This window comes from Salvelinus fontinalis, chromosome 2 (genome assembly GCF_029448725.1).
Source record: "Salvelinus fontinalis isolate EN_2023a chromosome 2, ASM2944872v1, whole genome shotgun sequence".
In the NCBI taxonomy this organism is placed as follows: Eukaryota; Metazoa; Chordata; class Actinopteri; order Salmoniformes; family Salmonidae; genus Salvelinus; species Salvelinus fontinalis.
The window spans coordinates 41,391,427-41,416,072 of NC_074666.1; the positions used below are offsets into that span (position 1 = coordinate 41,391,427).

General features: G+C 41.5%; 1 protein-coding gene across 14 annotated transcripts in view; it reads right to left on the reverse strand.

Moving 5' to 3' along the window:
- LOC129819051 (neural cell adhesion molecule 1-like) overlaps positions 1-24,646 on the reverse strand; it is a 295,364-nt gene that overhangs the window by 13,835 nt on the left and 256,883 nt on the right. For 3 of the 14 annotated variants that reach the window (XM_055875578.1, XM_055875571.1, XM_055875622.1), the window contains 6 exons: positions 24,108-24,233; positions 21,857-21,871; positions 21,386-21,421; positions 17,598-17,645; positions 9,769-9,893; positions 9,180-9,360 (listed from right to left, as the gene is read on the reverse strand). In XM_055875578.1, coding sequence (XP_055731553.1) covers positions 9,180-9,360; positions 9,769-9,893; positions 17,598-17,645; positions 21,386-21,421; positions 21,857-21,871; positions 24,108-24,233 — 531 coding nt within the window. Of the gene's footprint in view, positions 1-900; positions 2,177-2,597; positions 2,636-9,179; positions 9,361-9,768; positions 9,894-17,597; positions 17,646-21,385; positions 21,422-21,856; positions 21,872-24,107; positions 24,234-24,646 lie in introns of those variants that run through there. The other 11 variants (XM_055875599.1, XM_055875593.1, XM_055875673.1 and 8 more) reach the window with 6 other exon arrangements.

The window sequence follows — 24,646 nt, forward strand, 5'->3', positions numbered from 1 at the left end:
AGTCTATAAAGTTGAGTCAACCTCTGTGGCGGCAATAGCTCCGACCGGCAGCTCTTTATTTACTGCTGTTGCTAAGAGTGGGAGAGAGCATAAGCATCTACCTGCAGGGCAGGGCGACAATTCTTGTTTTCCCGCTGCATCTTAAGAAGTGCGATAAATCACATCACACATTTTAACACCGAAGGGGCCGCCTCACAAAGCTTTCTCGGAAATGGAGAAACAGAGCCATGCTGTGTCAACAAGGGGCATAAAATATATTTTTGCCGCACCTTTTTCATATCTTGCGGATAACAAACAGAATACAGGAAGTAGGACAGAAACACAGTCAAAGCCAATTGAAAAAATTCTCCAAGAGACAATAGTCATTACCGTATGAGGCATCAGTGTCCTACCCAGCGTGCAACATTTTGCATCGGATGTCATAATGTTGTCGTTTTCTGGTTGTAAACTGGTTTTCTGGTCAAATTGGAGCAAAGTTAAGACATCTTTTATGGCATCAAAATGCCTGGAAAAGACAACATATTTTGGTTGTAATATGGTCACTGGTCCCTTTGCAGTCAGTATGCAACCTGACCATGTATGTCACCAAGGACGTTGGCCTGACATCATTGCAACCAGTTTTGCCCTCTGGGTCTGACTCCGATTGTAGGAAGCACAGTAGTACAGTATGGTTAAGCTTATAAGGTACTGCATGGATTAAAAAAGTGAACATATGGGTACCCACAGAGGTTCTAAACTATGCACATATTGTGCTTGTTATCTCATGACAGTTAGCTCTTCCTACTTGATATCATAAAAGCCACAACTATCAAACTCCATCTCAACCGGCAGTAGCCTATGAACACTTGCCGGATGCTTCTGAGGAGTGGCACTTGCTTGTATGAAAGAAGAACCAAACAATGGGATTGGCACATGCGAATCCAGGAGCCAAACTCCCGGTGCATCACTTTATTACCTTCCGAGTCAATTTAAAATGGTGGGGGAGACCAAAACTGCGAGAAGACTCATCACAAAATGCTAATCTGAGTTTTGAACAAAGGACATCTATCACTCTTTCCCATGGCAGGGTGTTTTAAGTGCAGCCAGGCTTTAGGGACAGTCCCAACCTTAGTTTACAGCCCCAGAATGGGCCGCCACAATATAAGACACTTTGTTAAAGCTTCAGACAAGCACAAGATATGGGATAAAACAACCTTGGCATTTCTGAGGATGAACAGTCAACAGAATTCAGCACTGTGTCACACACTTGCATTTCAGAAGTCTAGAGCTCTAGCCATTATTATGTCGAAAAAAGTTAACACTATTTTATCATATCTTCTTAAAACCTACAATGATTACAGCATGGAAACACACTGGTATGTACTTACAAAAATGTGTCATATAATATAATTATTTCACATTACTGAAAATGACTGACAGATTTGTATTAAACAGCTGTAGCATAAATGTTAAGCATTTTCTGTTTTCAGGTAAAAGAAGAGCAAAAAGAAACAACCAAAAGAACAGCCTATATTTAGTTTAGAACTTTTGAAAAGATTATGTACACAAAACATGATTTGAATGACCGTCAAACAGACAAGGCAGTAGCTTGTCCTTCATATAGCCATCCCTTTCAAAATGAGCCTTGTGACTATGAAAAGAAGACGTAAAAAACTTGAGATGTCTTAATCTTCATGACCAATCTTAACCAATACAAAATTCCTCTGAAACATGTGCCTTCCCTTTTATGTACAATAGGAACAATGACAATTTAAGCTTGTATCTAGATACACATAAGGTAGGCACAGTTTTTTTCACAATTTCCCAATAGGACTCAATTCCATTCTGTGGTATGACAAAACTTTTTCACAAACAATGTTGCCTTATTCAAATCCATATTGTTTTCATTATGCAAAATAAACATTGATGATAAAAAAAGAACATTCAGAATGATATAAGTATCAAGCAACCCATTTTAACCATTTAACATGAAACTGATATCTTGATTCTTCATCTTGTGTGTGTGTCTGCACATGGGTCAAAAGGCATAGAAAACAAAGGGGTCTGGCCGAGATTTGAAAGGACAAGCTATCCTCTCTCATTGAGCGAGACACAGTTTATGAGAGCAAGAACACAGTCAGCGTGGAGAGCATGAGAGATGCCAGAGTGTACGTCACACACGAGGAACCAAGGGTAGCTGAGGCCAAAACACACCAAAGATTGTTCACAGTGATATTCACAGCAAAAAATTGGAAAATACAATTTTACACAAAAAAATACAACAAAATAGTGTGTATGACAAATGTTATGGTCCACATAGTGCCCAACATCACACGTGAAGACAGGACAAGGACAGAAGGGGAGGTGGGAGAGAAGAAGGGAAAGGGAGAGAGAAAAAAAAGAGATAGAAAATAGGTCATAAATACAAAAATGCAAGTTTGAAAGATTCATTGAGAATAAACAAAGGAATAAAAAAGCAAATCCAAGCAAGTTAGAGGATCAAAGTAATAATAAAAAAGTATGTTAGTAGCACAGCAAATGACGTGTATCACAGCAAGCAAAGGTGAAAGGTCAAAGGTGCTGGGTGACGGGAAATGTTGAAAAAGACGCATACATAAACACTTACGTTTGTATCAATTAAATGATGGGCAATCCCCTGAACGTGAGCACACATCCAAGAGAGATCAAATCAAATTTTCCATGGCAGGTAGAGTTGCCCAAGCAAAACACATATTCAAAAACTGGTGGAATGTCAAGGCGATATCAGATGGCAGGTGGAATGGATTAATGGGTGATCTCATGTTACTAAAACCGCAAAAGTGAATGGCTTTTTATAGCTTTACTCAATGTCAACCTTAGCTGGGGAGATTTGGATTGGTCAATTTAGAACTCCAGTGGTCCTTGACACTCAGTATTGAGCATGCTCAAACCCATGAATCACGTGGGTCAATATTTCCAATTGTTCAACCTTTCCTTTTTTTTTTTTTTTACTTGACCTGCATTGAGGAACATCGATTGAAGTTTACTGTCTGTCTGTGTGTCTGTGTGTGTGTGTGTGTGTGTGTGCGTGCGTGTGTGTGTGTGCGTGTGCGTGCTTGCGTGTGTGCGTATATATTTATATTCCTCAAAAGTAAACTTCTATGTATACACACTACATGACCAAAAGTATGTGGACATCAGCTGTAGGGCATTAATATGGAGCTGGTCCCCCATTTGCTGCTATAACAGCCTCCACTCTTCTGGGAAGGCTTTCCACTAGATGTTGGAACATTGCTGCGGGGACTTGCTTCCATTCAGCCACAAGAGCATCAGTGAGGTCGGGCACTGATGTTGGGAGATTAGGGCTGGCTCGCAGTCAGCGTTCTAATTTATCCCAGAGGTGTTGGATGGGGTTGAGGTCAGGGCTCTGTGCAGGCCAGTCAAGTTCTTCCACACTAATCTCGACAAACCATTTCTGTATGGACCTCGCTTTGTGCACGGAGGCATCGTCATGCTGAAACAGGGGCCTTCCCCAAAGTGTTGCCACAAAGTTGGAGTCACATAATTGTTCAGAATGTCATTGTATGCTGTAGCTTTAAGATTTATCTTAAAGCAAGAGACCTAGCCCAAACCATGAAAAACAGTCCCAGACCAATATTCCTCCTCCACCAAACTTTACAGTTGGCACTATGCTTTGGGGCAGGCAGCGTTCTCCTGGCATCCGCCAAACCCACATTCGTCTGTCGGACTGTCAGATGGTGAAGCGTGATTCATCACTCCAGAGAACGCGTTTCCACTGCTCCAGTCTAACGGTGGTAAGCTTTACACCACTCCAGCTGACGTTTGGCATTGCGCATGGTGATCTTAGGCTTTGTGTGCGGCTGCTTGGCCATGGAAACCCATTTCATGAAGCTGCCGACAAACAGTTATTGTGCTGTTGTTGCTTCCAGAGGCAGTTTGGAACTCAGTAGTGAGTGTTGCAAAGACGATATTTACGCGTTACACACTTCAGCATTTGGCAGTTCCGTTCTGTGATCTTGTGTGGCCTACCATTTCGTGGCTGAGCTGTTGTTGCTCCTAGACGTTTCCAATTCACAACACCAGCACTTACAAATTACCAGTACAGCTCAAGCAGGGCAAAAAAGGGCGCATCCTATGACGGTGCCACATTGAAAGTCACTGAGCTCTTCAGTAAGGCCATTCTACTGCCAACGTTTGTCTATGGAGATTATATGGCTGTGTGCTCAATTTTATATACTTATCAGCAACGGGTTTGGCTGAAATAGCTGAATCCTCTAATTTGAAGAGGTATCCACATACTTTGTATCTATCTATCTATAACTATATCGATATTGGGTGAAAGGTTTAGAAATTATAGCACTTTTTGTACATAGTCCCCCAAAAGTTTTGGGACAAATTCACTTATGTGTGTATTAAAGGAGTAAAAAGTTAAGTACACTTCTACATGAATGATGATGCTCCTTAATCACAGATAATCCTGAATGAATTGTGAATAATGATAAGTGAGAAAGTTTCTAACCTCCCATGTTATTGTAATTGTGAGAGGTTAGCATGTCTTGGGGGTATGATATTTGTGCATCTGTAATTTTCTCACTCATTATTCACGATTCATTCACGATTACCCTTAATCATGGTATAATCCACATTAATATAGATGTGTTTAGAAACATTCTATTCTTATTTAAAATAAAAGTATTTACCATTAATTTCTATTGGGCACAAAATAATCTTAAAAACAACTAAAAACAGCAAATGCAATCAGCAAGCTTGATGTAGTCATTGTGTGCTATGAATATTGGACCAAATACTTAACTTTTTACTAATTTAATACACATAAGTGAATTTGTCCCAATACTTTTGGTCCCCTAAAATTGGGAGATTATGTACAAAAAGTGTTGTAATTTCAGTTCACACGATATGGATGAAAATACCCTCAGATTAAAGCTAACAGGCTGCACTTCATCATTTCAAATCCAAAGTGCAGGAGTACAGAGCCAAAACAACAACAAAATTGTCACTGTCCCTATACTTTGAGCTCACTGTATATATGCCCAGTAAGTAAACAAAAAAGGAAAAGTACATTTCATATCATATGCACTCACCTATATTTATCTAATATGTTGCAGTGCCAATATATAACACCGAGAGAGTCTGGATTTATGACACAGCAGCTGTTGGGTCGTTCCACGAAATGGGCGCCTCGAGGTCATTTGATATTTTAAGTAGAAATTATGCACCAATATTGAATTTTAAAAGCCTGTTATATTACACAAAGTGCACTTTAATATAGACCACATGGAGAAGTGAATAAATCGGATTTTTCATTTGAATAAAGGTTTGCTGAAGTGCCTTTTGACATGTCCCTCCGTCAACCCTGTGTCACTTCTAGGAAGATATCATGTTATATTAGTGATTAATTTACGTCTGTCGGTCATTTTAAGGCCAAGCCTGTTATGCAAACAATTGACCCCTTTAAAATAATGGACCATTCCACCAAGTTAAATTATTCACAGCAGGTGACATCGTTTGAGTTTTCTGAACAGCATGGTTTAAAAATAAGTAAGTCTTCACTCTCTGGTCTATTTATAATTGTTTTATAAATAGACGAGCTCAACCCGTCAACCTTGTTCACTCAATTAATGGTAGGAAAACATGAATTTGATTTAACTATCATTATGTGTGGAACATACGTATAGTTCCTCATTTCATGAACACCGTGCTCTTCACCACATTAGGAGTAATGCCGGTCTTTACCTAAACCCCATTATTGTCAACCCTGTTAGAGGCCCAACGGTAACTTCAAGAGTTTGATATTATATGTGAGTTTATGTCACGACTTCCACCGAAGGTGGCTCCTCCCGCTGTTCGGGCGGCGCTCGGCGTTAATCAGTGGGGTATTTAATCTCGCCCTACCCGCTAGGTTTTGTGCGGGATTGTTTGTATTACTGTCGTTGGTTTGGGTTGCGTTTTCTTTTAGTGTTAAGCAGGTTTGTTTTCACGGGACTGTTTTGCCCGCACGTTAGTTTAGCAGAGGAGAGTTTTCCTCCGTTTTTCACTAGACTGTGTTCCTGTGTTCTTGTGGCTACTTTTGTGGTCCTGTACCTGTTGTGTTGGTGGACAGTAATAAAAACACCCTTCTTGGATATTCTTGCTCTCCTGCGCCTGACTCCACACCCACCTCTCCTAGGGAGATTCTGAAAGTTAATTTGTACAACGGATACTTGATCAATGATAAAATGTTGGCAGTTACATCAGTGTCCGTAACAGGGTTGACAGACAGTGACCACCTGTTACATGCACACCAATACCCCATTATTATTCGGAATACTCAAGTATTTTGTTTTTGAGTTGACACATATAAACATCATATACCGTGTACAATAAAACTAAAAAGCTTGTATCCTGGTTATGAGAAACCTGGATAAGATGCCTGGGATATGCTGATCTTAGACGGAATACTATGGCATGTCAACGAATCCCGTTTGGTTGTTTTTTAAGGTCTGTGCGTGCTCAGTTTTGCATATCATAGGTGTTGTGTGATGATGTTTTCATCTGAATATCAACTCAAAATCACTTAAAAAAGTAGGCTATACCTGTGCAGTTCAATCCACCATAATAATTCCATAGTTTATTTTGCTGACACACTTTACTGGACCATATAGGCTAATGGCTTAGATTACTTTCACGCCTAATATAGACAGGTTTCTTTCTGCTTATAATTTCCAACATTTGGTAGGCTATATTATAATTTCCGTCATTTGCTATGCCATTTGTTTGTAAACTATAGTTAGAGACATTCAGCTTCTCTTCTGTCATAACTTGTTGCCCTGGACTAGAAACTAAATAAAGTAGTGGTCCCAAGATAGAATGAATGCGTTCGTAATCTAGTTAACTTCAGTTTCAATTAAGGACCGAGGAGAAAACACAATAATTCCAAAACAGTGGAAAGATGGTTCCCGTGCAAAATGTCAAAATGTCAGTTTGACCGGTTTTAAGGAAATGAAAAGCTGAGAAAACGATGAATAAAGTTTCTGATAAGATTTCAGTTGGCTTGGGTGCATATTTGATGTGGTTGAAACACTGTCCGCTTGCATTACAGTGTCAAAGATAACACATTACACGCATATTCACATTTTCAAGAGATGCTGAAAGAAAGAAATCATACTTCTCCACTCCTGTTCCCTAAACAAAATGTACATTTGTTGTATAATTTTACTTCAAGAAATTCTGGAGTTAATATTATATTAGGCTACATGTGAAATAGACCTACAATCAGTGTCCAGATTTCAGTTTCTATTCCATTTAACCCATATGAATTTAAAATGAGAAATATTCTGTTTATTCATGGGTACAGGGATGCTCGTGAGCGGGATATCAAAGGTGCATATAAACAGCTTATCCCGAATAAGACCTTAAGCGGGATATGAGCTACTATCCGGAATACTGTGCGCATGTAAACATGGTCAGTGTGGTACAAGTGCAGATAAAATGCTCTTAGTTCATAGGATTTCAATGCCAGAGATGGGAAAAGGTGTTTTTTTTGTAGGCTAAACATATCCTCCATGCAACAGAATGTTGAAAGAAGAGATATTCGAAAAGTTAATTTCTAAACAGTTTGCATGTCCAAAAGGCACCCATTTCATGGAACAACCCTGTTTTCGGCCATCTTTACTAAGAACAGCTGTGGACCTTAAGTCGGTGCAGATGTTTAGCCTAAAAATACACTCCGTTTTTTCTTCAAATACCCACATGCTTCGCATAAAAATTACTGGCACTGATACGTGTGTAGCTAAGCTCGGCAAAGGGAGTCATTTTTATTTTTATATAAAGAAGTAAATAAAAAGGGAACTTGGACGTGAACCTGCTCAGACAGAATAATAAGTGATCCAAACCTCCCACTGCTATATGGCTGGTTCCCACCAAGTGGATGAGAAAAAGCCGGTCCCTGTGCCATGCACTGGCAGATGCCTGTTAGGTCTCCAGTAAAGCATTAAGACATTAATCCTGTTGACGCGTCACCATGCAAGACTGAAGGCTGCATCCCCACTGAGCCAAGGCACATATTCAGGTCAGTAAATACAGCAGTGAGCCTGAACTGAGACGCACTAAACCTGGCTTTGGAAGAGAAAGATAGAGGGGAGAGAAACAGAGAGGAGAGGGAGAGACAGACTTTTGATGCTCGAAACATCAAGAAGTCAGAGAGAATGTGCATGACATGAAGAGAAATGGAAAGAGAGAGGAATGGAAGATAGGGAAAAAGAGCTAAAAAATGTGTAGAGAAAGTGAGAGATGCATGGAGCTACTGATAGACACATAAGAAAGAGAGAAGTGCGGGTGGGAAAGTAAGAGACAATAATATATAGAGAAAGAGAGAACGATTCAGTGGATTTATGAGAAAGAGAGAAATAGTAAGGAAAAGGTTCCAAACTCAGGTTTGGTCAGTGAGGAGGCAGCCCAAGTTAAAATTCAAACCTCTCAGACCACGACACTGTCAACAGAGCACCATCGGACCGTGACCACCAGGGTAGGGGCATTGCTATGGACATAAAGAGAATGTTTGAGGCCTGACCGATATCATCTGTCCTGACATTATTGCTCACTGAACTTGCCCAGCAATGTCAGCCAGAGAGGTTATAGGCCGAGAACAAATGACCAATCTCACTCTACAGCAACAAAGACTCACTGTGTGCAAACTATTCCATCACAAACAGCGAGACAAACTGCCACAGTCCTTGTTCAATTCTTATCACCCCAAAGCTTTGTGCAATGGTGCGACAAACTCTGGAATTGAGGCTTTGAGGCAGACTGCAGAGGGCAAAGTGTTTCTAAAATGTAGCCCTGACAGTCAGAAGATGACTTTGCTACTCTGTTTTCTGTCTGTCTAACTTTGACCTTTTTCCAACCTTCTTTTGGGATGAACAAACTTGATGAGGGTGTGCCAATTGCAAGACCGAATGAAAATACCAGCAGAAATGTTCAAACCAATCAATTGCCCTAACAGGTTAGCCTAACACATCAGGACAGAGGAGTGACATCTACATCTGTGAAGTGTCAGGGCTTAGGTAGTCTCAAAACCTGACTAGAAGTGCATTTGGGTGAAGAACTGGAGGGGTAAACACAGTATACATTGGGTCACGGTGGCACTCTGTTGGAAGTGTATGTGTCCTTGCAGTGCAGGGTGGGGTGGGGGTGGGCAGTACCTGGGATGGCGGTGGGCTCTGCTGCAGTCCAGAAGAAGAGGGTGCCGGGCTGCGACTTGCCCTGCTGGTTCTCGGCCACCACGTAGACTTCATACTCTGTGTTCCAGTCTAGGCTATTCAGCACCACGTACTCACTGCCGTTGGGCAAGCGGATCTCCGGCTTCCAGTCCGGAACGTGCTTCTAGGGAGTGTCGCAAAAAAAGAGACACTCAAAAGACCTGACTCGGTAAGACATCTGTGGCTATGGCACTCCAGAAAACTGCCCATCACTTTATATCACTGTAAATGTTTCCATGCAGTCACACTTGTTATTTGGTCATCCATTAATCTTCCTATGTGAATCACTAACCATTTATCAATCTAGGCATAAAACACAATGGTGATCTGTCAATGTTTACAAATCATGTGATCCATTTCTGTTTTTCAAATATCCATAAGTCTATTTGCTTTTTCCTAAACTGAAATAATGACCGTGCGATAAAACTGGAGAGATATGTAACCAATACATGCTGAATAGCTTCTCTTGGGAGAAAACCAGAAAGCAAATCGGTATACACAGTGTTACACATCCATGCTCCGTCATACTCACAGCTCTGTATCTTATCAGGTAGTGTTTGATGGGCGAGCCTCCATCGTCCTGCTTGATCCAGTTGACCTTGAGGGCGTTGCCCGTGGTCTGCAGCTTGCCCTCCAGTTTAGGGGGACTGGGCTCCCCTACACAGGACATAACAGGACAAAGCGGTCAGTCAGTTACCATGGTGACGGCCTACATGCTCAGCTCAGTCTCCTGCCCACGGCCCTTAACCTAGGTGGCATGGCTGAATGCAGCTGTCCCTCGTTAACTCCCATTGTCGGAGAAACAGTCTACATCACTAAATCTGCCCTCGCTTCAGGAGTGGGATTATAATTCTTAACAAGCCCAAGCCGCTGTGGGATTCTCACTTCATTTCAATCCCTTGCCTCTGGTTTTTTGTGTAAGTACTGCTATAAATGTAGTACATCTGGAGAAAAAAATTGACTGTTTTGACGGTGGCACAGGCAGAGGACGTTCCAAGACGATAAAATTCAGTCTTGTCCCTCATAGACTCAAGGACGGTTTTATGATGGAGGGACAGTGAGGGCAGTGGGCGGTGGGGTGAGGGAGAGAGCCAGTGGAGAGATAATTCTCGTTCAGAAGCAGCTCGTTACATGTCCTCTCCTCCAGACAAACAGGCTAATTAGCCTCCTCGTCTTGATTGGACATGTTACTCTATTACATTTAATAACATTATCATGGTCCGTTGGGAGGGGAGGGTCGGTGTGTTCCAGCGTATGTACAGTGTGTGTGTGTGTGTGCCTTTTGAGTGTGTCTGTGTCTAATGATGTTAGCGTTCAAATTTACAGCCATGACACCTCAGTCACAGAGGGTGTAGGGAGGAGACTCTAATCACCATAACTCATTAATCATGGGAACATTGGTTACACACAGTTAGCAGTGTGAATATGCTACAAAATAACTAGCAGAACACAGCATGTTACATACAGCTCCAGTATTCTACTACACACTATCACTAACTGCCCCAAAAGGTGGTATCAGGTTTCAAATGGCTGCTGCTACAGCACATCTGCAATGCACACTGATTTGTTTGTTTTTGGCTGAGGTCAAAGGAGATTATTTACTGTCCCGATTTAGTTTTTTTCTGAAATGTTGCAGCCTGACACCCTGACCTTCAGTCACACTGGGTACAAGCTTTGAAGCTCACGGCCATGCTTGTGGGATCATTGTTGCCCTTGATCACCCTGATGATATTTATCCACCAATGAACTCAGAGCAGGTTATTCCCACAGAGGGCAGTGAAAGAGCAGCAGACAACAACAATCCTGCCAGGCATTCTGAAAGTAACCCATGGAAGTGCAGCAGGGAATATTAATGTTGGACTTTCACCTATACTCCAGCCTGGAAGTCTGTTTGGATCCCCTCCTTTAACTTCAGCCAAAATTTGTTAAGAACGATAAGCAATAATAGGGTGAGAGACAGACAGATGAAACCTGCTCCACTTTTGCTCACGCTATCCTTTGGATCTTGGCCTAAAGCTCCCTGACTTCAGCCTGATTGAATCCTATGATTGGATAATATTTTCCAGTGTCTGCTCCTATTTATCCTCTACCTTGGACCTGAAAAGGTAAGTACCATCTTTAATTTTCACAAATTTCAATCCTTCATGAAATGTATAAAAGATCATGTCTGCGGGTAAAAAATGTTTTTGTTTTTTCTAAATTTAAATTGACGTCGAATCTGGTTAATTAATGACACTTCAAACATTTATTTCAGTGGTGATTACACAATTAGTCAATCAGACATGCGTGAAGGCACTTGATCTTGATCTCAGGTGATTATCTGATTAAATTCTCCTCCAAAATGCATTGGACTCAAAAGTATTGGAGTAAGCATGATTTGATGCTGGAATTGAAATAAACAGAGTTAGTGATAAGAAAGACCCGTCAAAACGGTGGCATGTACAGGGAGGTATATTCATAGTCTATCCAGTCGTGAGCATCATTCCCAGTTAGGTGAGGAATTTCCAAATGTTAAGAAGAAAGAAAAGCCATTAGGGTTATGTGAATTAGAGATATTAACAAAAACATGCTCTATCATGCAAACTCCGCTTTTATTCAATATGTAGTGATTCGGGTATATTTGTGACAGTCCCATGATCGTTCCCATTTTCATCTGATGCAACAATAACTCAACTTTCCATTGGTCTCCCCAAAAGTTGTCTTATCTAGTTAAACCTGATGTAAATATTGTACAGTAATATTACTCTAAGTTTGTCTGCACAGTAGTGTATGTATACTTAGCAATTTCTGAACGTTACATCAGACAAATGTTTGTGTGAACCAATGAGCTTATTGGTTTGCTGTGCCCAAATGCAATGAAAAGTTTGTCACACCAGATGGGTTAAAGGACTCATGAATTGTAAATGGGACTGTCATTTTTCAGTCAATATCAATACATCTGAATTACTTAGAGGCACTCGAAGACAAACACAGACCGACAGACGGGACAGACATGCAGACAGGCCAGACCTTTCTGTCTGGTGAGACAGTAAAGAAAACAAAGGAGTTGAAGGAAAGAGGAGTGAACATGCATGCATGCAGTAATGTGGGGGTGATTACCAATGTTAGTCAGTTCAGAAAAGCATTCTGGGAGACAGTCTGAAAAGGAGTTAACTCCAAGGATGAATACGTCATTCCGGGTAAACACAATTCAATGAGCGTGCGATGCAGTTGCTAAAGGCGATGGTTTTAACGCTGCTATTGAGATGATGTGATTTGGCAACAAAAAAGTAAATTTTAAAAAACATGTTCTGTTTGCACATGATAGCCATGGGAGGTAGTAATGGCACTGTAGGCAGTAATTGCACCGTAGGCACCCCCCAAAAATGTACTATAAAAAAAGATATCCGGTTAGAGGTCAACCCTTTGCTTATTTCCAACTACATTATGTAATGCTTACTGATAGCTATCTATATAACATATATAATATAGCTATAGGAATGAGGGAAATATACTGTAACAACCCTGGGTTTATAAGCGCGGATATCGACTCTGCCGCTTGAGCATGCTTTTGGGGTACAGTCGATAGCGCGCTGGACTTCGGGCTAGAAGGTCGAGGGTTCGAGACCTGCTCCCTGCCGGTTTCATTACAATACTCTGCACCTCTCAGAAAAAAAACGTGAATTATACCTCTGTTAGTGGGTAACCAAGTAAGCACAAACACCTGCATGTAATTGTGTTAATATGGTTGGAGATGAGGTAGATAGAATGCAAGTTGACCATTTTTTTTTTTTTTTAAATGGCTATCAAAGTAGCGTATCTAAGCTTGAAATCATGTCTAATTTTCCACTGCTTCTTATTGATATAATATGAATAGGACCAAACAGAACAAAAAAAATTACCTTCTGTTCACCAGCGAAGACGACATCATCAGCACCATGCAAGAGCCACATGACATAGTCATATGATACGCACGCACATGATTGGTTGAAAGAAAAGTGGAAAGGGGGGGGTCACATGGAAAATACAAAACATTTTAAAAATGATGTAAACATGGGTAAGGAACAAAATAATAAGAACGTTAAAGACAAAATGATTCAAAACAGAAACACATGACAAAATAAATACATACGTTCAGAACAGAACTTTTTTACACATCAAATAGACATAGAAAACATGTACAGCAATTAGATACATGAAGCATTTTAGGACTGCAAGTGCAGGTTTTTAGTGTATTCAAAAGATGTCATGACCAGAAATAAGTCAGCTCATGTATGCACAAATTTTTACTGGATACCAATTCCATGAAATGCTATTTGTCTAAAATTGCCTCATGCATCTTTCTTTGAAACAGTATTTCCTCTGGACTGGAATTAATGCGAATATCAGTTTGATACTATTTCTACACAAAAAAAATTGTGGCTTTGTATAAGACTGTCGCTTATACTTTGGCTCTTGACCTTAAAGAGTCTTCATAGAGCCTTGTTGTCTGTATACATTGAACATTTTGGCTCCAACCAAGACAGTTGTGTAAAAGAAAAGAAAAACAGAGGAAACTCTGCAGTATTAACAATACTGATTGACAAAGCACATTGTAAAATGTTACATGCGCAATGAAATATGGTATGCCAATATGACAACTACTGTATGACCACATGAAGCATTGGGGGGGGGGGGGGGGGGGGGGTTGGAGGGTTAAAGTATTCGGGACACATTTGACATCCAGTCACAAATTGTACAATTGCATACTGTATCTAAGGCCATATTGTCAAAAGATATGGCCACGACGTATGAGACTGCAGTGTAAACCCTTACCATAGTATAAAGTCCCATACTTTAAGATATTATGCTTAATATGGTTATAGAGGAAAGAAACATGAATTACAGTTAATGAATTCTGAACACACCACTAGACATAAAACATACTTACTCCAATTAGCTGGTGTCAAATACATTTAACGTATGCACATGTAAACACACCTGAAGCCTTTAGGGCACATTCCTCATATTTCGCATTTAGCCAGCTAGAATACTAATCACACATGAAGGCAATCAGTATTGATAAATGACTAAATCTTTTGATATGAATTACATAGACCTTACAGTGAATTCGGAAAGTATTCAGACCCCTTGACTTTTTCCATATTTTGTTACGTTACAGCCTTCTAAAATTGATTAAATGTTTTTTTTCTTCATCAATCTACACAAAATACCCCATAATGACAAGGAAAAACTGGTTTAGAAATTTTTACAAATCAATAAATTAAAACCCTTTACTCAGTACTTTGTTGAAGCACCTTTGGCAGCGAATACAGCCTCGAGTCTTCTTGGGTATGCCGCTACAAGGTTAGCACACCTTTATTTGGCGAGTTTCTCCCATTCTTCTCTGCAGATCCTCTCAAACTCTGTCAGGTTGGATAGGGAGTGTCGCTGCACAGCTATTGTCAGGTCTCTCCAGAGATGTTTGATCAGGTTCAAGTCCGGGCTCTGACTGTGCCACTCAAGGACATTCAGACCTGAAGCCACTCCTGCGTTGTCTTGGCTGTGTGCTTCAAGTCGTTGTCCTGTTGGAAGGTGAACCTTCACCCCAATCTGAGGTCCTGAGTGCGATGGAGCAGGTTTTCATCAAGGATCTCTGTACTTTGCTCTAGTAATCTTTCCCTCGATCCTGAATAGTCTCCCAGTCCCTGCCGCTGAAAAACATCGCCACAGCATAATGCTGCCACCACCATGCTTCACCGTAGGGATGGTGCCAGGTTTCCTTCAGACATGACGGTTGGCATTCAGGCCAAAGAGTTCAATCTTGGTTTCATAAGACCAGAGAATCTTGTTTCTCATGGTCTAAGAGTCTTTAGTTGCCTTTTGGCAAACTCCAAGCGGGCTGTCATGTACCTTTTACTGGGAAGTGACTTCTATCTGGCCACTCTACCATAAAGACCTGATTGGTAGAGTGCTGCAGAGAAGGTTGTCTTTCTGTAAGGTTCTCCCATCTCCACAGAGGAACTCTGGAGCTCTGTCAGAGTGACCATCAGGTTCTTGGTCACCTCTCTGACCAAGCCTTTCTCCCCCGATTGGCCGGGAGGCCAGCTAGGAAGAGTCTTGCTGGTTCCAAACTTCTTCCATTTAAGAATGGAGGTAACTGTATTCTTGGGGACCTTCAATGCTGCAGAAATGTTAGATGCCCTTCCCCAGATCTGTGCTTTGACACAATCCTGTCTCAGAGCTCTACGGACAATTCCTTTGACCTCATGGCTTGGTTTCTGCTCTGACATGCACTGTCGACTGTGAGACCTTATATAGACAGGTGTGTGCCTTTCCAAATCATGTCCAATCAATTGAATTTACCACAGGTGGACTCCAATCAAGTTGTAGAAACATCTCAAGGATGATCAATGGAAACAGGATGCACCAGCGCTACATTTTGAGTCTCAAAGCAAATGGTCTGAATACATATGTAAATAAGTTATGTTTTTTATTTTTAATAAATTGGCAAAAAAAAATAAAAACCTGTTTTTCGCTTTGTCATTATGAGGTATTGTGTGTAGATTGGGAAAAGTGTATATTTAATCCATTTTAGAATAAGGCTGTAACGTAACAAAATGTGGAGAAAGCCAAGGGGTCTCAATACATTCTGAATGCACTGTATATGAACTACAATGTAATATTCTACAGGCGAGTCAAAATCAAATTAGTAACTAATAGAGCACTGTTATATTAGAGCTGTTATATGATGTATATTGGTTAGCCTAGAAATATACTTGGCACATGACCTACAAAATAGTTCCTCGGGTATCCTTAGATTTTCTACATTAGACAGATACCAGCAATTTGACAGACCCATAGCACATACACACACAATGAACACAATCATACTGTACACCAGGGCCCAATGTTGACCCATAGCATCATCAAAGCATTCAGCCAATGAAATCAGCCATGCTTATCCCAACAATACTTTAGGGATACCTGATTTGCCCTTCCCAAACATGTATGTAGCCAAATTCTTAAGAGCATTAAACATATGAAAAGGCTACACATGTGGGAACATCAAAATTTAAACAACAACTTTCCTAGTCAATTCAAAATAATCTCATCAGTAAGTGACATCAACAACCATGAGTCTCAGTACAATTCTATAAGATAACATAGCTCTATCTTATACAAGGAAGTTGCTTATTCATGCCTCTCGTTCTTCACCACCTGAGCCTTTTTATTTTATCCCTCCCTTTTTCCCTTTCCATCCTTCTCTTTTAATAAAGCACAGGAGTTATGTTAGGACGGATTCACATCCCTACTGTTTGGCATTCATTAGTTTGTTTAAAATATTGGTAAAATCAAAGTCCTGCTGTCTTTTTTCTATGCAGTCTGATCTTCATGTTGTTTACTCTATTACCCCTGTAGTCACCCTTCAAAGCACAGCACGCCGATGGCTGGGCAACATTGTCCAATTGTAGGTAGCAGACACCGTCACCCTCTTTTATTAAATCACAGAATGGTTATCTTTCAAAAACCTCCGGTCTGTCAGAATAAGCTCTGTCTCGCCTCGCTGTCTGTCAAACCAGGCTCCCTTATTCTCGACAGGTATATGTAACGCATGCTGTAATGGTTACCCGTGGAACACCCGGAATGTTACCCGACATCACTGTCAATACCATAGCCACCAGGGGAAAGAGAGAAGGGGAGGGAGCTGCCTACATCTTAGAAGAGTGTTCAAACATTGCACCTGGCTTAGCAGAGGAGCCACAGACATACAGACAGGAAGAGAGATAGAATGAGCAGACTAGTTATATATCTAAAGGGCAGAGAAGCTCTTGGTGCACTAACGCTAATGGTGGCGATGTTATTTAAATGGGAGGATGGTCACTTCCTTCTTTAGACTAATCAGACAACATGCAGCAGTGATCGTTAAATGTTACAGTGATCAATCCCCTAATGAAATGCGCGCTGCATGCTGCACTGCTTTGACATAAAAATAAATCATGTCTGTAAAACCCAATCGGAAGTTTCCACTCTAAATTAAACGCACGGCAAACTGCTAAACGATGCTAAATGCACAGTGGTGTGAATGTTGCTGATGAATACATGCGCTCATTGGAAGGAAATTAGAGGGAAATAGTAGAGGCAGTAGAGGGGCAACCTGTTTCTCGCAGGCGGCGGTTAGTCAGTGGAAATCTACTAAGGATTGAGGCAGTGAGCAGAGTCAGTGACTGTCTCTCTGTATCACATCCCTTTAACTAATAACAGTACATCAGTAGCTCCTTGTTACTACATCGGTTCTCTCTACAGAGTGATGACGTAGCACTAAGCAGTGGTAAGACCAAGCAGACATAGAGGGACATCGGGGGTAAAGAGGGACACACCACACACTGCCGGCATACTCACTAAGGGCTGCACTTGTTGAAGGAATGAAGGTTGGTGTCACTGACGAAACTGCAAGATGGTGAAAACATGGTGAGAGGTGCCCGTGATTGCCCAGAGAGGGCAGTGCCAGTCGCTAGTGTTACAGACGACTGGCTGTTCTGATGGCAGAGCACCCCCTCGGTACACATCAGTCATCTACCGGCACCAACACACCACAGAGCGTCATTTCGACTTTCACATAAGGCTTATGCTGAGCAGCATGAAACACCTCACGAACAAGAGCACTTTAAAATCATGATGTACAGTACAACATCACATTCATAATAAAGAATATGCCATATCACAGGTCTTTTCATGCCATTATCTGATATGCTTCTACCATGGAATGTAGAGCAGTGTATTTTAATGTGTTTTTATCAGTAAAATCAGCTGGAATCTACATTGTACAGCAATAAACTTAAGTGTCACACCAAAAATTATTCTCATCTTCTTTAGGAACACCAGCAGGTAGCACATGTACTGCCCCGTAAATTCTAAATACATAATTGACTTCCCCACACAATTCCTAAGGGCAGATGAGTTTTCACAAGGCTTGTTTAAAGCAGGTAGAATAGCTGTTTGTCATTGTTCGACAATCATCAATAGAATTGAACCCACTTTATCAACAAACTAATTTCATTCCAACTAAGCTGATTTCTCAAGATAATCATGAGTCATTACCCACAAGGTAGGTGTCGTTGTAAGAACCACAGATCTGTACAAAGACTCATGATGACTCAATGAAACATGTATCATTGTTAGTCAGCTGAAAAGAGTGAGATGAGAAACTACTCTCTTGTGTGACACACATCGTGTTATTTGTGACAAAAGCATATTGTGTAAGTGAACCATAAAATAGACTATCGGTGTACAAATCAGCCTAGTTTGCTAGGCTGTTTGTACACAAGTGGGGGTAGAACTGTCTAAGGTAACCGGAGTTTTTGTTCCAGGGGTGTCAGGCCTTCCTTAGATACACGAGGTGAGAAATGTTATGGCAGACAAAGACACTAAAGTGATAAAAGCAATATTGCAGCCATTGACAGAACGCTTGGTAGAACACAGTCAATTTAAAAGGAGAATCGTTTTAATTTGAAAGTAGTGCAGTATTGCAGAAAGCAATAATCCACTCCACAAATCTTTGAAAAAAAAGCATGTTCACTTTTGACATGATATTTGCAAGAACCGCTCATAAGCCATCGACTTTGCAAAGAAGCATCACACTGCTTGACTCCCTGTAAACTCTCATCAGTTCAGAAACAGAAGTGCAATCAGAAACTCACAATAGAGTTCTTTCACCGGTGAGAAGTTGAGTGATAATCCGTCTTGCATGAGCAGGCCAGCAACTTTGTCTGGCAATGCGCAGATATTTGTGGTAAATTCCAGGGCAGATAAGTTTTGACAAAAAGGGGAAAATGTCTTAATGAAAAAAAAGATTAACCTTTTAATAATTAATAGGGATTAGGACATTTTGGCTAGCTAGATAAGAACAGATCTAAGACTGCACCCAGCGCCGACCGCGCTCTAACGACTTCTTGTGGCGGCCCAGGCGCCTGCAAGCTGACTTCGGTCGTCAGTCTTCCGGGTTTAGAAGCAGCATGTCTTGACCTACGCCTTTCCCGAGTCCATTGGGGAATTGCAGTGATGAGACAAGGTCGTAACTACCAATTGGATACCAAAAATGATGTAAGATTACAAAAAAAAACAAGAAAAAATTACCAATTTAAAAAATGTCTGCGCAATTGCATAAAAGCTAAGAGGCAGCCAAGGTATTTATAGCCAAGTTTCTGCGGTGCCCCAGCCAAGGCACCTAAATCATGTTAGAAGTGTTTCTGAAAAACCAATTAGTTGAAAAATGCCAAGAGAGGCTGAGACATCCCTTAGAAAGGCGTACTCACTGTCCAATTACGTCAGGTCACCAGCTGGACTGCTGCTCGTTAGGCTGCCAGTGATCTCCTTTTGCCCAGCCTGAGTATGTAGGGAGCATTTTGTGAGGTAGCTGGTGTTGTACATGTAATTTGAAGTGCGGTTGCTGATGTTAGAACAGTCTGATTCAGGGGTCTCCAAACTTCCGTCACCACCTCAGCCTCGACCACCATGGCTGGCTCACTGGTGACTCCACCTACAGAGTTAAAGAGCTCCTCATCCATGCCATCTACAATGTTGTTCTCAGGGCTATTGCCATGGGTCACAGGGTCTCTGTTGCCTTGGCTGGACGGAGGCTCAGTGTGGTCATGGCAACAAGGAGGGGCCCTGCTACAGAAACAGCTGTGATACTGTACCTTGGACATCCGTGCTGCCCTCTGTAGGTTGTCAGGTGGACCTCAATACATGGGGTAGTGTCCTCTGTCTCCGACATGGTGCCCATGACTACACCTCCCTGGTCCTCAGCTGTACTCTCTTTGGTTGAAATGTCCTGGGGTTCTGGTTAGTTACAGCAACCTCAAGCATTGGGTCAGCCCTCAGGGAATCATCATATCCCTTTGCAGGTTATGTGGACACCTGGGTCACTATATTTCTAAATTAAGACTTGTCTTCTGTCCTCAACCGATGAATACACTGTGTAGAATGGTTTTAGGTAATTTAGCAGATGCTCTTATCCAGAGCAACTTACAGTAGTGAGTGCATACATTTTCATACTGGACCCCGCGGGAATGAAAATCACAACCCTGGTGTTGCAAGCGCCATGCTCTACCAACTGAGCCACATGGGAGCCTAGAACAATGGCATGACACAAATGTACATGTGAGCACTCACTATGGCCTATCTTGTAGTCCCTACTATGACATACACGCCTGCACACACAACCTAATTAAAGGAGATTAGTTAACTTGTATAACCAGAATACATCTACTTAGCTCAATACTTTGAAATAATTCCTTAATTAAATGTAATTTAATATCAACAGCTTTGGACTACATTTACAAGTTGTCCCTTCCACTGGAAATAGTATAGTAACTGCATACAGCAACAGAGAAGACTAAAGTTGACGACATCCCTGGGCTCCTGGTTATTCACGCAGACCCTGATGAACGTTAAGTGAGTGTTTGGAGTGTTCGGACCATTATCCCACCAATCACCTCTCCCATCCAGACGGGTTAACCTCCACTACAAAAACAGATGATGCGATCCATCTCCTCCAAGAGAATCAGTATCATTTAGAGATATGGTCTTTGTTGCGCTTCTCTGCCTTCTGTAACAGAGTCTTATGGGGGGGGGGGGGAAATAGGCTTCTCAGTAATGGTGCCTCACACTGTCATGGCTGAACAGAGATGCTATAAACCCAGAGGAAAAGCAGATTGTCTGGCGAATTAGGGATGCCTTAATAACGGCAACAAACTATCAGCCGAGGCTGAATCCTGTCTGTTGCCGATTTCTCAAGTTACATTAAAATTGTGCCGCATGAACCATGAGTCATCATTGAGAAACTAATGGCACTGCATATCTGTATTTCCCTTTGAGCGATAATGCGGCTCAGTTCTTTGTTTGTAAATGCTACTGTATTAGCAATGACACTCTCCCAACATGTTGTTATTGCTTCTTATGTTCATACTAATTACTGCGTATGTGTACAATTGGCTAAGGGATGAGTGACTATTTGCAGTCAATCAGGGGTCAATCAGTTCACTGTACAAAGGGAAAGGGGACAAGTCACAGGGGAGAAGCAAGTACTAAAAATGATCTATGGAACTATGGGATTGCTATGGTACATGGTCACTCACTTATTATAAATTCAATGTCTGTGTTAAGAAACGACAACAACTAAGACAAACCTGAGTCCACATTAGAGTAATGAAATGGTATGCCGCCTGGAAAGGTTTATGAGACAAGAGATATTGCGTGAGTATTTGCTTGAAGGCAAATACTCTAACAAAATGCCCCAATCAAAAGGTTAAGGCAATGGTCAAGTATAATTCTTAATTCAATGACATAACAGACCAAATTCAATTGTTGAAAATAAATGTATCTACACCAGTTTCCCAACTCTAGTCCTTGAATACCTTCAACAGAACACATTTTTTTGTTGTAGCACTGGACAAACATACCTGATTCAACTCATCGAGGGATTGACCAGGGCAAACATTTGGGGGTTGTCGAGGACTGAAGTTGGGAAACACTGATCTACACTACTACTACTACCACCAATAGCTAACTCAGTATTTTCTACAAAGATTTCAGAAATGAATGTTTAAAATAAATGGATGAAATGAAAACAAAGACAAAGAAAAGGGATGAGAACTTACTTGTGAAAGCATAGCCTGAGAAGTCAAATTAAACAAAAAGAGATGGGTAAACATGAATAACAAAATCAGAAGAAATAGAAACAATGAGAACAGAATGGTAGAAGTTGACTGTCCTGTCACTTCAGAATTGACTATGAACCATGACCGACAGTGATAATAGGATAGTTCACTTTTGTAATATATATATATATATAACCAGTAAAAAAAGAAGCAAGTATTCTAAATTTAGAGAACTCAATAAAAATACCTAATCAATGTACTTTATCATCAATTAGGTATGTTAAAGGGCAACTGCACCACTTTTTGATTTCATATTCCTCATCTCCAGCACCAAACCAGTGTTAACATTTGTAAAAATGGAACGTTTCAATGATCCATGGTTAAAAAGATAAGGTCCTAAAAAATGCTTATTTCTGAAATCACAGGGTAGGATTAAAAGTAAAAAAAAACAGGGATTTTCAAAACCTGGAAAGGGTTTCTAGCCAGAGGGAGCTTTTTTTCTTGCTTCCCACATCACCGCAAATCTCAGTGTTTGAAAATCACTTAATTAAAAAAAAAAAAACTTTTGATGATGCCATTCGGTATAACATTCTGACGTTATTTTTTTTCTACAAAACAAATACGCTGTTATCGTCTATGTAAACACTGGTTTGTTTCTGGAGATAATGAATATGAGGTTGAAAAGTGGGGTAGTTGCTCTTTAAGGATTTGGAATAGACTTAAAATAACGTCACTGTACTTTTAAGCTAAGAAAACATCCAGAGCATTATGAAATCACTGTTTATCTGATTTTAAAAAAGGTACTCAATGCTCCAAATTACGAAGTAATAACAGGACAAGACATCCCTCTAGACTTCAGACTGAAAAAAGGGTAAATCCAAGTGGCAGCTAAGGGTGACTGCTGCAGAAGCAGAAGGTTTAAAGCGCAGATGGAAGCGTGGAAAGAAGCAGAACCGAATCCGACTGATTCACGCCTTAAACACAATGTGTTGAATCTGAACGGAATAAACCTATATAACTAGCCAGCACAGCAACTTCAAGCAGCATGACTGGCAAATTAGGAGGGAGAAGAGAAAAGATGGGGTCGCTATTCCATTCCAACTCTCTAATTCCTTCAGCACCTGTGTTTTGGGATGGTTATCGCAGTGTGTGAATCTCGCCAGATTAATATTATGCTATTTCATTAAGCAATTTTTACAAGATTTATCCACTTAATTTGTGTAAAGTGGCCTTAATAAAACAGCCAAAAAGAGGAGCAATTATAATCTAATCAGGAAGTACATTTATCTCTAACTATGCCCGTGCTACTCTACAAGTATAACAATATTTTCACTGCCTGACTTTTGGATTTTTCTGTAGAGAGAATGTGCAGAAACAACCTCTTCATACTCGTGACTGCATCTGAGATTCAAAATATCAAACCCTCAGTGTTGACTTATCTGAAGATACCATTATTCCATACGATATTCCATTATATTGGCAAACGTATAATGTATGGTTTTACTCCAAATTCACTATGCTTTAGAAGTTTAAGAATTTCCAGGAGTCATGCTTCAGTGATGGTTGTGTAGTAAGTGATGCTTCAAAGCGATGTTCACACAAAACTCCTTTCAATCACTTATTAGGTAGTAGCATTCATTGATCCATCATGGTCACAAGGAGCAGTGTGTGTGGGGGGGGGGGGGTACAGAAACTAGGATTACACCCCCCTTTCACTCTCCATTATATGAAGCACTAGGTCCCTAGCCCTCCTTCCCCAACCCTTCTATGCAAACAAACACACAGGCTGGGGTCAGTTGGCAATGCATCCCCGGAGCAGAGTGGCTGGTCTATCAGAGAGATCGGAAGGGGGATGCATTATGCTTTTGGCGCAGGGGGCTTGGGGTGGTCGTGGCTGGATGGCTAGACTGCACTAGGTGGTGATGGGGAGGAAAAGCATTACGGTCAGGTGAGTGCTATCGCTCTTCAGGAGGGACAGGGAGGGAGTAGGAGGGAACAGGGAAGGAGGGAGGGAGTAGGAGGGAACAGGGAAGGAGGGAGGGAGTAGGAGGGAACAGGGAAGGAGGGAGGGAGTAGGAGGGAACAGGGAAGGAGGGAGGGAGTAGGAGGGAACAGGGAAGGAGGGAGGGAGTAGGAGGGAACAGGGAAGGAGGGAGGGAGTAGGAGGGAACAGGGAAGGAGGGAGGGAGTAGGAGGGAACAGGGAAGGAGAGAGGGAGTAGGAGGGAACAGGGAAGGAGGGAGGCACTTACGGACTGGCTCAGTCTTGAAGTTCTGGGGAGGGCTGCTCTCGCCCTCGCCCTTGCCGTTGATGGCGGACATCTTGACCTCATAGAAGGTCTCGGGCTTCAGGCCAACGATGGTGATCATGCTCAGGCCTGTCGGAGGAAAAAGGGTTTTAGAAAGCTCCATTAAAGCTACTCATCACGGACCCAGTCACCCGGCTGGCTGATGAAACCCATGTCTTGGATGGGTCTAGGAAGAGGGATGCGATGGTAGGGCTTGTGCTAAAAAGAGCAGAGGACAGGACAGAGTGCTGGCTGTTATTTTGATCTCCTCTCTGTCCAGGAGCAAGGCAGTGTGGTGGAGAAGAGTGTGAGCGGAGAGGGGGTGTGATGGCATGACTATTTTTTGTGTATGAGCGAGCTTGGAGGTTCGCCCTCGTTTGTTTGAGTGAGTGTGTGGGGAGGTGTATTGCTTGACCCTGTGTGTGTGGGGGCGAGGGTGTGCGAGTATGTCATATGTTGAGGTTGGTTGTGTTTGTTTCTGTGTGTGTATGTGTGTATTTTCT